At 38.8% G+C, this 21452-nt stretch overlaps 1 protein-coding gene across 1 annotated transcript; it reads left to right on the plus strand.

The window, feature by feature from the left end:
* The first annotated feature begins 1489 nt into the window (after nucleotides 1–1489).
* LOC145444386 (excitatory amino acid transporter-like) lies at nucleotides 1490–20313 on the plus strand. The gene is made up of 11 exons (XM_080322352.1): nucleotides 1490–1809; nucleotides 3100–3249; nucleotides 5244–5445; nucleotides 5595–5637; nucleotides 7652–7796; nucleotides 9354–9480; nucleotides 14030–14123; nucleotides 15363–15502; nucleotides 15563–15757; nucleotides 16455–16589; nucleotides 19847–20313. Exons 1-11 carry the CDS (start codon nucleotides 1596–1598, stop codon nucleotides 20013–20015), a joined length of 1614 nt encoding a protein of 537 aa, XP_080178478.1. The 5' UTR covers nucleotides 1490–1595; the 3' UTR covers nucleotides 20016–20313.
* The last annotated feature ends 1139 nt before the right edge of the window (nucleotides 20314–21452 follow it).

Below are 21452 nucleotides of genomic sequence, written 5' to 3' on the forward strand. Positions count from 1 at the left end.
CATTGCGTGTCTTGAGTGAAAGAAAATATAGCCTATAATCATTACGATTATTATCAATCCATCAATCATAAGCTGGATCGATATTCAATCATATTTTATTGGTAATTTCACATATGCCACACAAGAATTGCAATATAATGTTTTTAGATTGTAACGACTATAAGAGAAGTATGTAAACAATATGGTTCAATGGATCAAATAAATGCGGCATACAGGGAAATGCAGAATAATGGTATATAAGTAGTAATATGTTAATGTGGCAAAATGGTACAGTTAATACACTTAATTTTTGTTAAAAAACTTGATAAGTTTTATGTATCAGTTCCACTGCGGTCGTTGCCCCGAATATTTCAATGACTTCTTTACCTCGGAATCAAAAGCGCACAAGTACAACACACGCGCGTCCATGTCGTCCAAATATCATATGATCGACCGAAAAGATCATCGCTCTATCAAATATGCCGGACCTGATGTGTGGAACAGTATCCCGGCGGCCATCCGACAGTCGACGAGCATGCCGACATTCAAGTCGAAATACAAGCAATTACTACTAAATAAATACAGTCCATCCTCAAGATTACCGGACCACGACTGACCTATCGATCTCGCTTCCCATGACATGCCGCCCTATTTCTTGTCGCTTTCTTTTTCTATACTATCTTCTTACTTTCATTCATTCAGTGTGCATGCCTCCTCTTTACATCGCCTAGGCCAAGGTGGGCGTCTGATTCCATAGACTACTCCAAGTCGCTTCGACACCTTCCTGCCTTTTCATTGTATCGCATTTTTTGTGGTGTATTGAACTGAAAAAATTCCTAATAAACCAATGATGATAATGATGATGACATGTTCACCATCTTCATATATTTCTCATTTATGAATTCAATACAACAAGGATTGCAATGCAATGAAAAGATGGGAAGCAGCGAAACGACTAGGTAAAGTCCAATCAAACGACCACTTTGGCCTAGTTTGAAAAATTGAAGATCAAGTTGACAAAAGCTCATTTCCATATCTCATTTTTGTATGATATTTACTGACCCTATGGTGTATTTCTTCGTACGTGATTGTTTATCGTGGCGCAATGGCGCAAAAAAGACCAACAGGTGATATGCAACATTTTTTGTTTGTTTCATAAACACCAAGAACAACAAAAGGTGATTGTGGTGTACAGTAATTACTGCATATTGGAAAATACGAATGTCGGCGCCACAATGCGAGGTATGGGCGAATCGATACGTTAAGAACTTACCCGGCAGACAACCGGCCATTTTCGTACCAAATCTCATAACATGCAAAATGCTGTATATTTACCGTCTCGCTCGCTTGGCGCTTTCGTGTCTGGCTAGATCAGATTCGTGCTGATAGCCGGTGGCGAGATGGTGGATTCATGCAGACGAAAAAAGCGCCGATGATGTTACGTAACACCACAGCAGTCTCTCAATAGATCTCCCCTTCTTCTCGTAACCTGCGTTTGGCGTATAAAATTCGACCATTGACGACCGATTGTTATTGTTTTCGTTTAGTTCGTGTCCTACTGCCAAAGGTCTAGATAATTCTGAAATATTTCTGCGTCGAATATACAGCTTATTATTATGAAAAACAATCAGAGAGAGTGCAGCTCCTACGATGGCTCAAGCGAAGACATAGGATACGAATCCAACATCCGTATATCCATGACGGCTGTGACTGCTGAACCGACGAAAGAAGCTCGGAATCGAGAAAAATCCACTGCACCGAAGCGTCTCTGCGGATGGAAAAAGCGTGCTGTAAATAACGAAACACTACTTATCATTTTAACGATACTTGGTAAGTTTTTAGGATAGTTCTAATGCCAGTTTTGTCGAACTGATGCATATACACACGGGCCGCATTTCTCATAGTTTAAAAACAATGACTAGGCCTACTTCATAATAGACTGGTTACTGCCGGATGGTTTCGTTTTCTCATTTTACGGAGAGGAATATAGTGGACTCCCATAGAATTTAGCTAAAGCCTCATCTTGTGGATGAATAGCGCTCAATGCGATGACAGCCGGCGACCAAGTTCGACCGCAGTAAATCGTATACGATGCGGCTTCAATCAATATGAAGATCTGTACTTGATCGACCTTCGATGAGGCTGTGCTAATATGCGAACCACATCGCTACTTGACAAAATGTGGCCTTGTCCTGTTGGACGCCATATAAGTCGTTGCTAATCATTGACATTCTGTGGCGCTCTTGACTTGTTCAGTTAGTTACGTCTGTGTCCGCTTGCCAGTGCTATCAATGCCACTTGAAATGGTGAAAAACATAGAATGTGTCCCTATGAGTACTTATAATTCAATAAAAACATGGTTATCAGATATCAGCAGTAGAAAATGGCCAGTACGTTAATGGCCTGGTCCGACACATTACCTGGGCTCGGTCCTACCGAACGAGTCTTGAACAAATACCGGACCTGGAACACCCGGATTTCAAATAGATATTTGCTGACGATTACCCCTGACGAGTGTCAGCCGAATATATTCGAGTTCAATTCAATACGAATATACTATTCAAATAGACATTTGTGAATCAGGTTGAAGGAAAACTCCAACGTAGATTTATAGAACATGCATGCTTAATTATAAAGAAGCCGCAATTGTTTATTAATCACACTATATAATATAAAATTAAAAAGGCCAGTTTTTCATTTCCATTACTTGTGTCCGCGGGATAAACAGAGTGAGAACCTCTAATAGTCAGTAACGGCATAGATAAACAATAGTCTATTGAAATGCCGTTTATTGTTGGAGAATGTCTCGGGAAGGTTACCTCGCGGAATAACTCTCGGTCGGAATTATGTGGGTGTGCGAAGGTGTGTCACACATCATGTCTTTTCATTGGCAGCAAAATTCGTCCAACCTCGACAAATGGAAAAAGAAAATGAACTTCTCAGATTTGCAATTACAGTAGTTTCTGACGTAGACTACACGCTAAGTACCCAATAAATTATTAATGCCACGCTATAATTATCCATACCACGTTCTCAATTATACTTTGACCTTCATATAAGCCAAGTTTGGAAAAACCGTAGTGTAACCAACGGTCTATCAATAATGCAAATTATTTACAGCTGTCCTACTGGGCATCTTGCTTGGAGTTTTGGTGCGTCAGACCGAACCGTCGGACACTGCTAAAGAGTTGATCAAATTTCCGGGGGAAATCCTAATGAGGGGCTTGAAGATGATGATTTTACCTGTCATTATCACTAGCATCGTCACTGGTACGTATACGCATATGACGGTGTCGTGGTTGGTTTGACCAGCAGTGCAACGCGGTGTCTAGCTTGATTCTTGGTATAGATAGAGATTATCGAAATATTTGCATATAATACATTCCAATCTCAATTATCAGAATAAAGCGATAAGGTGCGCCATTTTTTCTGAGATCGTGTTACCATATGTGTTACATACGCCGGGATTGTTCTTATCAAGGTATGAAATATTTCGAAAGGGATCAACAGTTACCGATACTTCCCGAAACCAGTTGGCCCTATACCGAATATTTTCTCGTCGCGAAACTGGCAAGTAGCTATTTGTACACCATCTATCTGTATTATTTACTGAGTTGGTCAAAGTAACCATCGCTGATACTCTCCAGTAGAAGTAAAAGTGGAAATAGGGGCTTACCATACGTCCTCTTTTAAGAGGATTTGTCCTCTTTTTTGACTTTTTTGAAAGTGTCCTCGGAGGACGCCCTTTTGTCCTCTTTTTTGAGATTTTGTCCTCTTTTTTGAAAATTTAGGTCAACTTTAGAGCAAATTGCGAGTGATATGCTGCAAATTAGCACAGAAGTGACGCTCCGGCGGGTATTTCGGAGTGAAAAACGGTGATTTTAGCTCTGAGCGAAAAGATGACCTTTTTTTTAGTCAACCGATCGCAAAGTGGGAAAAATTCACCGGTTTTTGAGAATTCTTCTCCGGTTTTGCAAGTTGCAAATTTCTGAAAAAGTGTCCTCTTTTTAGATTTCCAAAATATGGTAAGCCTAGGTAACATCGTGAATTTCTACTCAAGTGCAAGTAGAAGCAGCGATTTCCGAGTAAGTAAAAAGGAAAGTATTCCAGGTCTACTTGTTACGTTGAAGTGAAGGTATAGTCTAAAACCTAAACCACAGCAAGCAGGCTAAACCTACTCGAGTGCCCGGGAAAGTAGAGGTAGGCTACTTCGTTACTGACTAGGCCTATCATTCACCATACACCAATCCTGTTCTCCAGCCTGTGGGCGGGGAGTATCGGTGTCGGAATTAGTGTAATTTACCGGTTCAATCAATGTATTCGTGCAACAAATTAATTGATATTACTTTACTGTCTATAAGAGACAATAGACGCATCGTCCCTGCTATCGACCAAGACCCTGCAATGCAATATTGATGTGCTCATTGTGCTGACATAGTGTAGGTAAAGTGACATAAACCTTGCAAGTTCTGCACTCAAGGTAGGATTTAAAACAAAAATCAATTTAAAACAAACCTGTTTAAAACTTGTTTAAAACATGTTTTTTATCGTGTTTTTTTAGCCACGACGTCAGGAATATTCAATTGTGACGTCATAATGGAGTGACGTTGACAATCGAAAATATGGGGTAAATATAGGTCCTTTGACGAAATATCTACGTGCTACAGCTGTTGAACCGACTATTTTGAGGTTTCCAACCATCCCATATCGTATACATCGGCTATATCGGGTGCTGGTAATCGTCCGTAGACTCATACAACATGTTTTGGAAAGTATTTACACCATTATGGCATAATTATACAACTTGAAAAATAAAACAGTTTTTTTTAAAGGCCTTTGTTTTAAACACTGCTTAAAACAAAGTGTTTTAAAAGTGCTTTTTCATATTGTGTTAATGCATATACCACAGGCGGATAGATACAACGTCGGTACCTGATACTGACAATGCGAGGTTGTCGATAGAACCAATAGATAACCAATATAAATTGTACAAATATTTTACGACTTTTCTGGAGGTTAGAAGATCATGTAGTTCGCACAATGTGCAATTGTACACGTGTTTAAGTATAATACACAGATTAAATACCACTGATATACCTGCTGTGCGAACATAATGAAGACTTCGCGTGTACTTCTTCTTGTGGCTGTTGTGTAGGTGATGACTGCAATTGCATTTGCAATCATTGAAAAGTGAAAATGTTTCATTGTTATTGGATCGCCATAACTGGATTTTCCGTAAACAATACTGCAATAACTCATTTAAGGTCTTGCCAACCTGGATATGAAAAAGAGTGGGCGTATCGGCACGCACGCCATGGTATATTACGTGACAACGACCACCATTGCAGTTCTGCTTGGCATCGCCCTTGTTTCCTTCATACATCCCGGTGGTACAACCCTCGAAACCCCCGAAAACAACGCGATGAAAGAGGTTTCGACACTCGACACATACTTGGATCTCGTGAGGTTAGTGTAACAGATTGTAGTACTTTTTCGGGCCTCTGGTTTGCGTCCTTTTCTGTTGGCTACGATGATTATATTCTATTGTCAAGTTGCAGTTATTCCTTCCAACCAATACTCGAATCCTTGCTGAAAATATGCATTCTTTTCTTTAGGAATGTACTGCCTGAAAACATCATTGCAGCTTGCTTTGAACTGGTGAGAATTATTTCTATTTTTGCATTCTCTTTGTAATCAAAGCTGCCTTTAAAGCTTCCTGTCCAAATAGATGCATAGTATAAATTCATTTGCTATACGTGTAACTCAAGAACTTATCAGTATATGTAGGCCTACTTGAAATGGTAATAAATGAATGAATTTACGGGATAATATAATAGTGTTTGCTAGTCACAATGTGGGTAAGGTTTGTGTTCCGAATCTGTTCTCTCCTGGTGTGAGATACGTATAAGATATCGCGTGTAGGTATAATGGTATATTAAAATCATTAGGCCAGTAGTTCTTTTGTGTGGAAACTCTTATTTTTACAGCACCGCATGCGATAACGAGATAGTGACTACTAAAGAGCAGCTGCACTGACGGAGACTTGTCCGAAAATTCCTGGACTTGGTCTCCGTGGAAAAACGTTGACCTTTCCCTCAGTTCAATCGTATCGTGGTAATTCAGTCAGCTATAGCAGTGGTTCTCAACCGTCGGTTCGCGGACCGGTGTCACACGATGTTCTGTGTTATACGTAGGGTTGTATTAAAAAAATCAATTTAAAACAAACAAGGCCTTTGTTTAAAACATGTTTTTATTGTATTTTTTATCCATGACGTCACAAATATTTAATTGTGACCTCACAATGGACTGGCACTGACAATTGAAAATATAGGGTAAATATGGTTCCTTCGACGAAAAGGGCTTCCGATCACTGTGATAAACAGACCAAAATTTCATTAACCAAGGCTACATCGTTATGCAGCGTTTTTACGGTCGTAGGTCATCATCATCAGAACACCCATTCCGTACCTATGATCTATATCTACGTGCTAAAACTGTTGAACCGACGACGATTTCGAGGGTTCCAGCTTACCCATATCGTATACGTCGACTATTTTGGGTGCAAATTGTCCGTAGGCTCATGCTACATGGTTTCTCGGACTTATTTGCACAACTATGGCATAATTAGACAAGGTTTGAAAAAAAATTGGTATTTGCAAAAAGACATTTGTTTAAAACACTGTTTGAAATATGTTTTAAACTAAGTGTTTTAAAACAACAAGTGTTTTAAATGCAACCCTAGTTATACCAAACTGTCTAAGAGTAGCTTACAACTCGTTGTCTCGTTTAATACTAGTACTAGTTGATAAATGAGACAGTTTAAACAAAATTAGACGAAATTCGACAGTACGATTTACTGCTATTTGACAGTATGCTAGAATATAGCAAACAGGGAAGTCGCATTTCATTTGTAAGAAATGGACTCTGCCATATCGAATACTCAATAGAACAGGTACAATAACAGAAAGACAGCAGGGAAATTCTCATTACATTAAGTTCCTATTCTTCTGTTTTGAGTTGCATACTTTTGTCGTAATTACATACATTCTTGGCTGACTTTGATTTTTGAAAGTTAACGAGAAAATTTGTTTTGACATTTTACCGGTCCGCAAGCTGTAAAGGTTGAGAACCACGGACCTATAGTGTATCATTGAGTGGCGATAGATATAACCCCACATTCTCTTACAGCGTATACACGCTCGGACGTAGCCTAGCCATGGTAATTATAGAAACTATTGTCCCCCCGGATTTGAGATTATGGACCTATGCTCTGACGTAGTCGTGATGATTTCATCACAATGCAAGCATCCATTCATTCTTATTTAATTTATTCAGGCCGGTCGTACATAGGCTTCAACGTAATGAACGTGACGTGCGTAATTTACGCACGGGGTTGTAAATATCGATGGGTCCTGCTTTACATCATAATCCCGCTGGATGATTACGTATACATTATCCAGATACAAAATTGGCGTGTATAGCCTGAAAATCGACAAATTTCTCTAATTAATATCAATACTAGATATGAGATATTTGTGCGTTGATAGCGTTATTTGAAACTGCTAGATAGGCTATATATGTGTCCTGTCTGTGACGTACAAAAACATATGACTAATGAATATATGTGCGCCCGTATATTGATTGATATTACGGTGATTTTTACTTATTTCAGGTTCAAACGTCAGTACAGAAGGAGCCTGCGGAGAAGACTGTTGCGTTTAATATCACAAATGAAACGATTGTTAATGCCAGCGACACTTCCCAGCCAGAAACATTCAAGAGAGTGAGAAAGATGGTCCACAACCCCAACATCCTTGGTGAATAGATATTTTCTACTTGATAGGCCTTGACTATATTCACCCCCTGTAATGATCACAATGTAACAGGAGCAATTGAAATTTTCATACTGTCAAATTCGAGTCCAATTGAGGTCTCATGTCAATACCCAAGTACACGTTGGGAAACAGTTAAAATTTCAATATATGCCCTACGCCTACATTAGGGCTCTTCAAAAATGACTTTTTTTTCTCAAATCGTACTGGCTACTTGATAAAATTGTTAGGTTAGTTACCTAATTTAAGCCTACACACAAAATTTGGTTCAATTCCAGCCAGTAACCGCTTTGCTACAGGAGAAGTAAGTTTCTATTCATTATATAAAAATGAATAATAAAAAATTTGAAAATTTTCTGTTCACCCCATGAAAGTGTTAGGCTGTCTAAAGAAACGATGCTCACCAAATTTGGTTCAATTCCAACCAGTGGAAGCGGAATTATTGCCGTCGAAAAATTTGGATTTGAATAAAATAGTATTTACGGTGAGCGCAGCTATAATAAATAAACAAAGAATCAGTCACCGTAAATACTATTTTATTCAAATCCAAATTTTTCGACGGCAATAACTCCGCTTCCACTGGTTGGAATTGAACCAAATTTGGTGAGCATCGTTTCTATAGACGGCCTAACACTTTCATGGGATGAACAGAAAATTTTCAAATTTTTTAATATTTATTTTTATATAATAAATAGAAACTTTATTCTCCTGTAGCAAAGCGGTTACTGGCTGGAATTGAACCAAATTTTGTGCGTACGCTTAAATTAGGTAACCTAACAATTTTATCATCAAGTAGCCAATACGATTTGAGAAAAAAAGTAATTTTTGAAGAGCCCTAGCCTACATATATATCTATAGAGAGAGTGTCCAAATCAGTCTCCATAGAAGAATACAAACTCGAAAATCATATCATAACACGGCCAAAATTAATAAAAACGTTATTTTAAACAGTGCGGCGAAGTATTGTTCTGAAGTAAACAGAGACAGCCCATAATATTGCACGGAGACGGTTATGTAATCGAACGCATCCGGGCGAGGTTCTTCGTGTCTTTTACCGAGCACATGATGTTATCTCGCTTTCAAAACAAACGGTCCGTGTGGTTGAATGAGTCCAGTCTCGGCATTTGACCACAAGCTTGCAGTCCGGAATTCCGACTTAAATCTTATAACGGTTTGTCCGCGATTAGTGCATAAACACATTTGTATTAATTCAAGATGGTGGTTACGGATTTTCGAATGCTGAGCGCGTACGCTATGTATGTTTAGATGCTTGCGTAACGCTATTGATCTCTAACCAATCTCTTATCCATAAAGATATATAATTCCTCATCACTTCCAGTAATGTAAAAATTCTGCTTCGCCTACATGACTGTGAACCTTGTGATATCGATTCGTGTGAAGCATAACGAGAAGTTCGAGTACGCGCTGCAATGAAAGTCGATTTTCATTTCGCAGTAATTACCAACTCCCAGGCGGCTATATCTGTTGTTACCCTGGTCGCCGTGACCAAAAATACTTGATTACAACCGACTATGGTTTTAGGCGTCATCGCGTTTTTCGTGGCCTTCGGAGTGACGTTGTCGAGCCTTGGAGAGGATGGAAAGCCTCTCACTCGGGTGTTTCACATTTTGAACGAAATATGCATGAAAATGATCAAGGTTATCATATGGTAAGTGTGTAATGTACAATGAAATGGGTCTTACGGATCGAAATCGCCGCTTAGAGTATTTTGGAGGCGTATATAGTTCTGCATGTATGATTGTTACTGGCTTAGTTAGAACCTTAGATGTTTTCAGAGATAGTCAGTAACGAAGTACTTTTCCTTTTTCGAAGTGCTCAAGCACAATTTGCTTATTTCCACTACTTACCCAAACCAAGCGGTAATGTTTTTTAGAAAATTTTACTGTCACTTTACATTATTTCTAGACAAAACTATACTCGTTACCTTACATTTTGTATAATAGAATTTAGTTCGGTATAGGTTTACATCACGTTTATGAGTCAAATGTTCATAACAGGGGCGTTTTTTTTGACATGTCAAATTTTGTCAAAATTTTGTCAAAATTGTAGCGTTAGGTCAAAATTTGTCAAAATTTTTCATAAAGTCCAAATTTTTTTGACGTCTGCATTTCGTTTGTATCGTAGATTTTGCACTGTCGGTGAACTTATCATTTGATATTTTGCAGCTTGTAGCCGTTGTAAACGGCTAATTGTCTGCTCATTGTGAATCATAAACGGTCAAATAAAACAAATAGGTAGACATGGTGTTATCGTCAACGTACCGCAATGTCCTAACTGAAGGAAGACTTCAAGGGCATTGCATCATTCATATATTAAGAAGCGCATGATGAAAAATTGTGATGTAGACAACATTGTCAGAATGAAGCAACACGGTGTGTCACCAGCAGTATACGCACAACTTGAATGTTGTCAGCCAACAACTGCTGCTGTTGAACGTCCTTGGCAAGCTCCTTAGTCAGGACATGCACTTTCTACCCAAGAATGTAGGAAAGTATCTCTCGTTGTACTACATTTTTTTTTAAATTATTTCTACCATAATACATATTGTAACCACTGAAATTCTTCATAGGGCCAGATTTCGTTAAAATATTGTTTTTTTTTCATGTAAAAAGTTGCATGTTTCTAAGCCAAAAACGTTTTTACAGGCCAAACTACTTCGTTACGACCGTCAGTTCCAACCAAAAATGAAGATTAAGTGGTACAATTTTACCATTATATGGGAAAACACCTAATTTGCATACGTCAGGTCAAAATTTAGTCAAAATTTTCCTTTTTTTTAGGTCAAAAACACCCCGCCCTATTCATAACATTTAGCGAAATAGTCTATGTATCACGGCAACTGAATAACTTTTCGAAAATTCTTCCTATAATTACAGTATCATAAGTCATTTTGCGTTAGTGGCAAAGGCGTATGCTGCAGTCCTGGAATTATCCCCTCCTATTAACTGCTAAAGGTATGCGACCCCTCGATCAAATATTCTTTTTGAAACTTTACGTCGCGTATGCCAAGGTGGGTGTCTGATTCCATAGACTACTCCAAGTCGCTTCGACACCTTCCTGTCTTTTCATTGTATCGCATTTTGTGGTGTATTGAACTGATAAAATTGCTAATAAACCAATGACGATGATGAACTTATTACTTGAATACATTTCAAACTTCTATTTCAAGTAGTTTTGGCATGGCTTGGAAGTCGTTACTTATTCTTCTTGTGATTGAGTAGAAATTTATGGCGTCACTTCTATACTCCTGCTTGAGTAACAACGCTGACAACTTTGACTGCCTCTGGTTGTTTGTATGATTGGCGTCATAAGATCATAACTGCTGCGGCTGTGTTCCACATTTCCAATGAAGGTATTGGCATAGCCAAAGAGGCGAAAAGTACGAAAAACCCTTAGATTTTTCGACTTTGGCATGATGATACCATTCGTGGTGACTATATCACCTTGGATATAAGTGGTGTCACGTTGTGTTGCGCCTATGTACGCAGTATCACCAACCTATTTTTTCGTTTACTTGTTCCGTGGCATAGTGTTCTACGCAGTGTCCCATTCGCTATTCGCTAACACCATGTAACAAAAATTTAGTTGAGCCGATTCTTTGATATTTCCTATACCATATTCCTTAGTAAAACATGTTTCTGGCATTTATTTACCTCAAGTGTGGTTTAAAAATGGCATTTTAAGCTTTTTACACTACCCGCACCTTTTTTTCAAGCTCCTTCATTAAAATTCCTATTTACTGTGACGTCACATTGATTCGTCATTTAATTCATAACAGTTGGTTGTTAGCAACAATGATCTTCTTAGTCTCAGTTAGTCAGTATTGGCTACAGCAAGCAATCTTAAAATCCTTTTCGTTTTGTTCTGATTGTGGATCTGATTGTGGATCTAGTGAGTATAATCTCATCATTAATGTCAACATCACAAATGTAATCTGCCTGCTGGCTGATTTTGATATATCTGTGGTCTGTATATCAGTTTGAAACCAGTTAAGCACAAAATATAGATGGAAGTAAGGTTTTTATACTTAATAACTTAACCTTGGCATGAAGATTGTGGACAAATATAAAAACTGGGCATTTCATGTTATCCGCGAAACATGCGGATAAAATGTGCATGGATCACTAAGGGGAGATCGGCATTCAATGTCATTTGTCATTATAAACCTTATAGATGACTGTTATTTCTGTATGGGTGACATTCCAAGGTTCAGAATAGCAAAAAAATGACTTGACATTGCATATCCTTCTATGCCATCTCCTATTAAGCACCTGTTCCGTATTGCAGTAGGCCAAGTATTTACTGCCCAAAAACTTGAGGCAAAAAAGCTCCAGAAGACTCGACAGGGCTGAAAGATACAGAAAATGACTCCGATGACGACTTCAACATCTCCCATATTGATATAAATTCAATACCACACATTCGTAACCAACACGAACTTGATGATTTAGTCGGGACTTACTAAATTAAATGCGGAAATTCTGACTCCAAGGTTGAAACTAGGGAACGATGTCCTTTGCCGAGAAAAGGACCCAAATCATGCAAACAAAACCACTTCGGAAATTTTTTGAAGTGTTTCCATCCTTTTATAATCTACGGTAGCCACTGTTTGCGCATATTCGTTCGTTTTGTTAGAGGATTTGTACGTCCAATAAGGAACTATGCGTATTATTACAGGGCAGTTTTGAGTAAAACGAGAAATCACAAAAAGTGACATTTCTCGAAGACTCCTTAGTCACTTCAAAAGAAATTTTTGTATTTTAGTGATTGTGATTGGTTTGAAATAGCAAAACACAATACATAAAAATTTTTACTCAACTAAAATTTTACAAAATTTTGTTACATGGTGTTATTTTTGGTACATAGTAAGAGAAGATTTCTCATTTCACAGAGGCAAGTCACGCAAACAAAACCACTTCTGACGATTTTTAAAGTGTTGATTTGTCACTTGATGCATGAGTAAGCTATATTTGTTCATGTTGACCTTTTCATTAGCGTTTCTTACCTCTAATAAAGAATTATTGTGATTAATACGGAGCAATTATGAGTAAAATAAAAAATTAGAGAAATTGAGATTTCTTCAAAAATTGGGACACTTCAGGAAAAATTTTAGTATTTTTGTAGTTAGATTGGAATACTAAAACACAATATATAAAATTTTTTAGCCAACTAAAACTTTTGCAAAATTTTGTTACACGGTGAATCATGGGAGTTATTGCATGATATCACGTCAAGAAAAGCGCTCAATTCTGACGAGGCCTTGTGGGTGTCAAACCCGAATGTCGTAACTCGGCGGCTAACGCCATTTAGGTATACCAAGTTCCAAGTATAGCTGCGGGTATAATAACATGTTGTTGACAACGTTATCAGCCATTCGCTAGCACGGTTTAAACAATTACAAATCTCTCCCTCCAAGATCGCTCTTCATCGCTGAACTCACATGCCGTATCGATATAGACTATTTCGCAATCCTGTTACCATTAGAATATTTGAGTGTTTTCTAATCTCGGATACTGGATTCACTAATGTCACTTGTTACCGTTAAAGGTAACGAAAAACGCAGACGTGAATTGCATACGTTGTTATGTAACAGTGTTTGTTTGATTTCGCGAAATCGCAAATCTGGGTTGGGCCGGAAACTTTCAAAAACAGCTTTTAACCGCAAGTTCGAATCGAGCATGCTAAGCTCCAACTCACTGCATTGGCTTACAATTATAATGCAGTCAGTTTTTGTACGTATAGCTTATATTTATGAGCAATGCGAAATATTTCGATTTAGTTTCGCTCATTATATTCACTCGTATTATATACTGTTTAGTGTTTACTTTACACAATGTACAGTTGTACATGTACAATGTACATGTTCATACTTCCGTATCGTGAATTTAATCCGAAAGGACAGCGCCAATTTTACTCAAAGCTTTAGGCGGTAATATCAGTGCTGACTCTGAGTGCATCGGTATTCGGTAAGCTGATGAGTCATTACGGTGTGTATAACCAAAGATTACCATGTACGAAAAGTTAAATGCGGACAAATAAATTATCCTAAAATTACTTGGTCACAGTTGCAGAATTTAAGTAAATAATTCGCTGTTAGTTCAGTGACTCAAAATACCGTTTTGACGAGGGGTCTATCGAGCCGTGTAAAGCACTTTTTCTCCGATTACATAACACTGTTACGTTTTCTATCCATGTAGGTATTCCCCGATTGGTATCTGCTTTCTCATTGCCACAAACGTGATAGAACTCGGAAATCTTCAGGAGATTGGCGAAACGCTGGGAATGTATATGGTGCGTATACAATAAGTACATGTTCTCCAAGCTCAATAATCGACAGGCCTAATAATATAATCGATCATCTCCAGTCACTGGTTCAATTTCATTTCTGTTCACACCTTTCACTGTTTCAGATTTCGTGTTTTCCTCATCTATTTTGATTTTTACAAATCAGGTTAATGATATAGTTTCTACCGCTCCCATTTTCAAAGGACACAATATAGCAGATTATATTCGTTACTTTCATGATGCTATACGTGCCCCTTTCCCTGGATAATCAGGATTGAGAATCTTCCTATCAATGCAATCTGTGACTAATGCACAGTTGCACACCAGTGAACTCGAATTGGCTTGAGGGATGACTGTTGCAATATATAGAATGTCAATCGGGTTACTGTCTATTTAAAGGATAAATATGCGAATTTGTTGATGGTTTCGGACAACTCCTGTACCATGGGCGTGAAGTGGGTTTTACAACTTTACTTGCTAACCGAGATAAGCCTGGCCTATCGATTTCCTATTTATAACCATACAAGCCTCGTTATACTGCAATAGCGATGCACTATATTAGTATAGAGGCTAGCCTACTTACCGCGAAGTCATAATTCGTTTTGTTGTTTAATTTATGGCGATCGCGAATTGCAGTGTAGCACTACGAAACCATGTGCCCTCACACATTGTATCACTTCTCGGCAACCCTTTCACAATTTTGCCTGTGATGGATTATGTTTTCCTCACCGAGAGGCAACTATAATGTAGTAGGAGAATCTAGTGCTCACAATCTGCACATGCCTACAACACTTTGGTCTGGTGCACAGGGCCGTAGCTGCTAAGCACCGTAACCCCCAATAAACATGCATACATACAAATGTAGAATGCGTTCACAGCAAAGCGTGAAACCACCTGATGGCGAATGCTGTTAATCAAGCACTTTGAGCAGCCATTTCGCGAGAAATCTACCGAATCAATTGCTGCTTTCTCATCCTCTACATTCGACGGATACGTGTTATTTATGGGTTTGAGTTAATGAGTGCTGGGGAATGTATGGCCTACCTATAAGTTCAAGTTGGCGACCGAGATTGTGACGTAGCATTCCAAACGAGGTTTTCAAATTCTTCAATTCTGCCTGAATTTTATAATGACACAGAGAATTGATGTAATTTGCAAATATACAGTATATTTTGTGTGAGCTGCTTTCCGACATGAAAAACCGTGATTATAAACGTTATTCAACTATGTTTACCTATGTTTCAGCTCACTGTATGCTTGGGATTACTCATCCACGCGTTGCTTGTTCTGCCTCTCATTTATTTCATATTCACCCGTAGCAATCCGTACAAATTTGCTTATGGCGTCGTCCAACCATTACTCACGGCGCTAGGCACGTCATCAAGGTTTGAAGTTCTTGTAATTTTCCCCGCCAAACTTTTTCGATTGTGAGTTTCACCCTCTAGCGCCGCCACACTTCCCATCACCATGCGCTGCTTGGAACAGAAAATCGGGATCGACGAGAGAATCACGAAATTCGTGCTGCCTATCGGAGCGACGATGAACATGGACGGGACTGCTCTGCTAGAAGGGGTCGCGTCCATCACCATAGCCCAGATGCACGGGATACCGTTAAGCGCGGGCCAGATACTTACGATAAGGTATAGAAGAGCATTCCAAATGAATAAAATAGGTTACAACAGTGGTTCTCAACCGCCATATTACGCCAAATACTTTACATCTCAATTATGGAATATAAGAAGTTTGACGCTCGACCTGACCATTAATTTGAGAAATGAAACATCGAATTTTAAATTGATTTCGAAATCTGAAACGTATTTTTCTTCGTGGTGTCGTAATAGAGTTTGGAATTATCGTACGTCACAATGCCGCAAGTGTTATACACGAAATTGTTTCAAAGTTGCCCACAACTCGCTCAACAAGACCAGCTATTTGTGAAAGAAGACTAAGATGAAAAAAGTCGTTTAATTTTGCAAGTATTATTGAGCGACATTTGGCAGTATAACTGAGGCAAGCACACGGCCAAGTCGCGTTTCTTTTGAAGCAAACCGAACAATCAAAATCAAGTCAATTGATTGTATATTCATATTGAAATGAACCCGAATATTTTCGGCTGACACTCGTTAAGGTTAATCGTCAGCAACTAGTAGAGAATTGGAAGTCAGTGGCTTTTATCATCATCCTTTTTAACAGGATAGGGGTAATTTTTATTTTTGAAGGTTCACTGATCCCCAATCTAAAAAAGATTTGAGAACCACTAATTTATACAATACGCAATAAATATCGCATGTGAGTATTCTCGTCCCCACTGTGAACGCTTTTCTTGTTTGCTTTCAGTATAACTGCGACTGTTGCGAGCGTCGGTGCCGCAGCTATTCCCAGCGCTGGGCTGGTGACATTGATACTGGTTTTGACTTCCATTGGAATTCCGACCGAATCTGTGGTCCTACTCTGGTCGATTGATTGGCTTTTGTAAGTGTCTTAGTTTAGCTTAATATATGCTTCAGGTAGAGTTTGGGTGTCTATTCGACTATAAATTAATTGCTTCCGGCAGAAGTTAAGCAAACATCAAAGGGGACTGTTTGGGCGTGTTCAACGCCCTAAGACGTATCACCACCTCTACATGTATGCAGAAATAATCAAAGTAGACAGTCAACTTCTACTCAGTTACAAATAGCGATTTCCAAGACATGTTAAAGCTACTTCAAGTCAATGTATAAAACGAAGTACTAAAGTAAGTAGTTTCAACAAGCAAGTATGAGGGATCTCATACTTTAGCAGTTGTGGCGAGATAGCGTAGTGGTAGCTACAACACCAATGGGTTGCGGGTTCGAGTCCGATTCCAGAATTCCTATACCTAAATGTTGAAGGTTTATCAATATGCTCCTTAATTCTCGCCATCCCATCCGCGTGTGCGGTGTCTTAAAAAAAGTCTAGAAGTGTGGGCTGTGTTACAAGCAGAGTTGGATCAATTGTAATTTGTAAATTGAGCTGAATGTAATTAATTACATTTTTCAATGTAATTGTAATGTAATTGTAATTGAAGCATTTTTATTTTGTGTAAACGTAATTATAATTTGACAAAAATTTTGCCCAATTACAATTTCAATTACATTAAATTGCTATTGAGACCTGACAAGCACAACATAAAATAATTGACTTATAATGCATTCTCTTTAAATGTCGACAAGGAATTTGGTGGATCCATTCGCGGAAGCCCTTGACTGCGCCCTTGCGGGCGAAGTTTTTTTATTTTTACCGCTATGCTGGCCTCGGCTGCCATTGTGTACAATTATTAGATTACTAACCAACGGATGGATTCGCAACACGTGACTCACGATTGAATACGCCGAGAAGCGAACTACTGAGCCGGCTAAAAGCAGCAGAATTGATAGTCCCATAGCTGGCAATCCAAGCGTCGAAATTTGATATGTATGGTCCTAATCGAAAGCTAGTGTCGCACTGATTCCGCAATAAAAGTATATTTCCAGGCAATGGTACCATCCCAAAATAGTCGTGAAAGTCTGGGAATCGGCATTGTTCTGAACAATCGCTGGGCGTAATTGGTCATTGTTGTGGTCATGCTGCTGCGGCGCTCTCACTTTTCAGAACAGTCGGCCTTAAACGGCAATTTTGGAGCAGTTACATTGCCCTGACGAGATTTTAATTTGTATTTTCGGAATTAGTGCATCAATAGCTTACGATAAAGACCAGATGCATCAAATTTGGACGCTTGGATCGCCAGCTCTAGGACTACAAAGTTTGCTGCTTTTAGCCGGCTCTGCAGTACGTTTGTCGGTGCATTCATCCGTGACTCACATATTGCGCATCTATCCGTGGGTTGGCAATCTACAATACGATTTCAGATCACGATGCTGCATCGTTACTTCGTCTGGCTAACTAACCAGACCACTGGACATTATATAACGTCTTATCTGACAAAGCACGGTTTCGCTTTTACTCCTCATCCTAATTCTTACGTACCTCGATAAAAATAATATTATTTCTTTAATTATATGCTATATACGCAAATCCAACACGTGCATATATTATAATACTTTTTTCAACGACATACTGTATACTGGAATAGTTCGAAAACGTTTTTTCTTTTTATTAATTAACGGGTATTTGCGTATCATGAATGAAACATGAATACTTGAATTGTTGTTAATTACGACGCTACGGTTGTCAAGGAGCACGGTTGAATTTATTATTATTCAATTACATGTTCAACAGCAGCAATTGTAATTGTAATTGTAATGTAATTGAAGCATGCAAGGAGTAATTGTAATTGTAATTGTAATTTGATATTTTTAGCATGGAGTAATTGTAATTGTAATGTAATTGAAACATGCATGAAAGTAATTGTAATTGTAATTGAACTGAAATAATGTAATTGATCCAACTCTGTTTACAAGTAGGGCTGCATTTAAAACAAACATGTTTCAAACAAGGCCCTTGTTGAAAACATGTTTTTTATTGTTTTTTTTTTTAGCCATGACGTCGAGAATATTTAATTGTGACGTCACAGTGGATTGGCATTGACAATTGAAAATATAGGGTAAATATGGCTCCTTCGACGAAAAGGGCTTCCGATCACTGTCATAAACAGACCAAAAATATCTTTAACCAGGACTACGTCATCGTTATGCAGCATTTTTGCGGTCGGCGGTCATCATCACCAGAACACCCATTCTGCACCAATGATCTACACGCAAAAACGGTTGAACTGACGACGATTTCGAGAGTTCCAGCCACCCCAAATCGTATATGTCGACTATTTAGGGTGCAAATCGTCCGCAGCGTCATACTACATGGTTTTTTTAGCGTATTTACTCAATTATGGCATAATTAGGCAACGTCTGAAGGAAAAAACAATTTTTTTTTCAAAACTGCATTTGTTTAAAACACTGACGACGATTTCGAGAGTTTAAAACACTGACGACGATTTCGAGAGTTCCAGCCACCCCAAATCGTATATGTCGACTATTTAGGGTGCAAATCGTCCGCAGCGTCATACTACATGGTTTTTTTAGCGTATTTACTCAATTATGGCATAATTAGGCAACGTCTGAAGGAAAAAACAATTTTTTTTTCAAAACTGCATTTGTTTAAAACACTGTTCAAAATATGTGTTAAACAAAGTGTTTTAAAACACAGTTTGTTTTAAATGCAATCCTAGTGGCAAGACGGCAGCTCTGGAATCAGAATAATGAAAATCGGCCTGGTGTAAATGACCATTGTAGTCGACAAACACCTTGAATACCACAAACAAACAACAACAACTTTAAGCAGTTATTCGGGGGTTAATGTTTTCGGAATTGCAGAGTGCATCTTCGCTACTGATGCAAAATGACTAATGAAACCACAAATAGGTGCAATTTTCGAAATTTATTCTGGCACCGTGATATATAGAGCTGTTTATCCTAGTTGGTACGGCAATTGCACTGATAAAAGTAACACAAACACAGAGCAAAACTACTCTCTGCTTCACAAAATCGAAAGTTTGAAAAGTAAACAGTTTTTTCGAATGCTCGGAAGTAGAAGTAGTGTAAAACATAGCCGCTTGAGGGAGTAGTGCATGACCTGACTGAGCACTCCAAAAAGTACCTCGTTACCGAACATCACTGCATATATGCATAATGCAATACCCTAATTACCTCAGTTTTCGGGTTCACGCCCGTTTGTGGGCTAAGACGTGACGTGGTGTCATCTCTCTTTGAATCTAGGGACAGGTTACGTACGGCAGTGAACGTGTTTGGTGATTGCGTCGGCGCCGCAATAGTGTACCACAAGAACAAGCACTTGTTATGCGAAAGCCGCTACAAGATGGATGACGATGCTGCTTCAGCGAGTGGGGCAATGCCCGAAGAATCAACACAGTTGATGAGCGTCTGAATTCTACTGTTCTGGAAATTTGTAGGACTACACATTTCAACTTGTTTGCCTATTCGCAAATCCCTAATCGCACAGCATCGAATAACACATCGCTTATACCGAGGCTGTTGCCGACTTCGGTGTTGAAGCACTTGTGCGATGTCGGTCGAAGCAAAATATGACTTGTTTGATTATAACCGTAGACGAGTGAATAAACCGATATCATTTGCGTTCCGACACCAAGTTTCAAAATATATATTTTTCATAGCCGTATTCTTTCATTGCCAATAAAGACTGATGGATTGTCGTTGATATATAACGCAACTCTTAAAATGGAAACCAGCACTCATCGGATCAGGGTTAGCAGTAGGGATGGTGTGAACGTGAGGTTCACGTTCGCGTTCTGTGTGCGAACCTCGAAAATTTAGAGGTTCGCGTTCACAACAGAACCTTGGTAGGTTCTGTACTGTGAACCTTTTTGGTAAATTGCAATTTTCACATCATTATAATATCTTTGGTTCAAATTTATTGCATTTCAACTGCGGGCCACTCTACGCATGGCGCTGGCAGCATAAGAAATCATCACTAAACGAGCATGCACCTTGACAATTTTAAAAGGTTTACTTGGTTTGTTACAAAATTTTCTCGAAATATCCAGCTTTCCGTTCGTGAATATTTAGTGACTCTCTGCTGTGAGCTTGACCCGCAATCACACAACATCACGAGCGAAATGCGTAGTCAGCAAACGATGCTTATTCAACCAATCAATTACATTGATATCGTTTTCTGATGTAAAAAATCTAGCAGGCGTACGGGGTCAATCTTGACTTCATATCTTTACTGTCTCATTAAAACCAAATCCGTGCGATTAAGGTGTTGGCTACTGCTGTATAACTTGTTGTTGTTTGTGGTATCGGTAGTCAATAGAAACCCGTTTTACACTCTGCTCAATATCAATGTAGCAATACTCAGACTCCGAATATACATTGTCCAGTCTGGCCAAGACCGTTCAGGCGTAAGTTTATATTCCCAGGTAAGTCCTCGACGAAATTGTTGGCAAAGCGACGGAATGTATTGAGTTTTGGGATTATTATATTCTTTGATTGCCGCGGTTGATACATTCAGCGACGTTTAGAATTGTGGCATTATGTGGCCCGTGTCGTCGCTAGGTATCGTGTACATTAATATAAGCTACCACTTCATTGAAAGATAGGGTTGAAATTGGCAATATGACGTCACCTGACGTCATGAGGTTCACGTTCGCGTTCACACAGAACCTTTCGAAAAGGTTCGCGTTCACACGAACCTGAACCTTTCAGCGGTTCACACCATCCCTAGAGCAGCATTCAGTAGAACAACCAGATATTGGGGATCAGGGATATCTAGAAGTTCTAGATATCCCTGATTCGGATAAGCATTGTTCACGAACCTTTTTGAAAGGTTGTAAGTGAACCTGAA

The sequence above is a fragment of the Botryllus schlosseri genome, chromosome 8, assembly GCF_051294905.1.
Source record: "Botryllus schlosseri isolate E-star chromosome 8, Bs_hap1, whole genome shotgun sequence".
NCBI classification, from domain to species: Eukaryota; Metazoa; Chordata; class Ascidiacea; order Stolidobranchia; family Styelidae; genus Botryllus; species Botryllus schlosseri.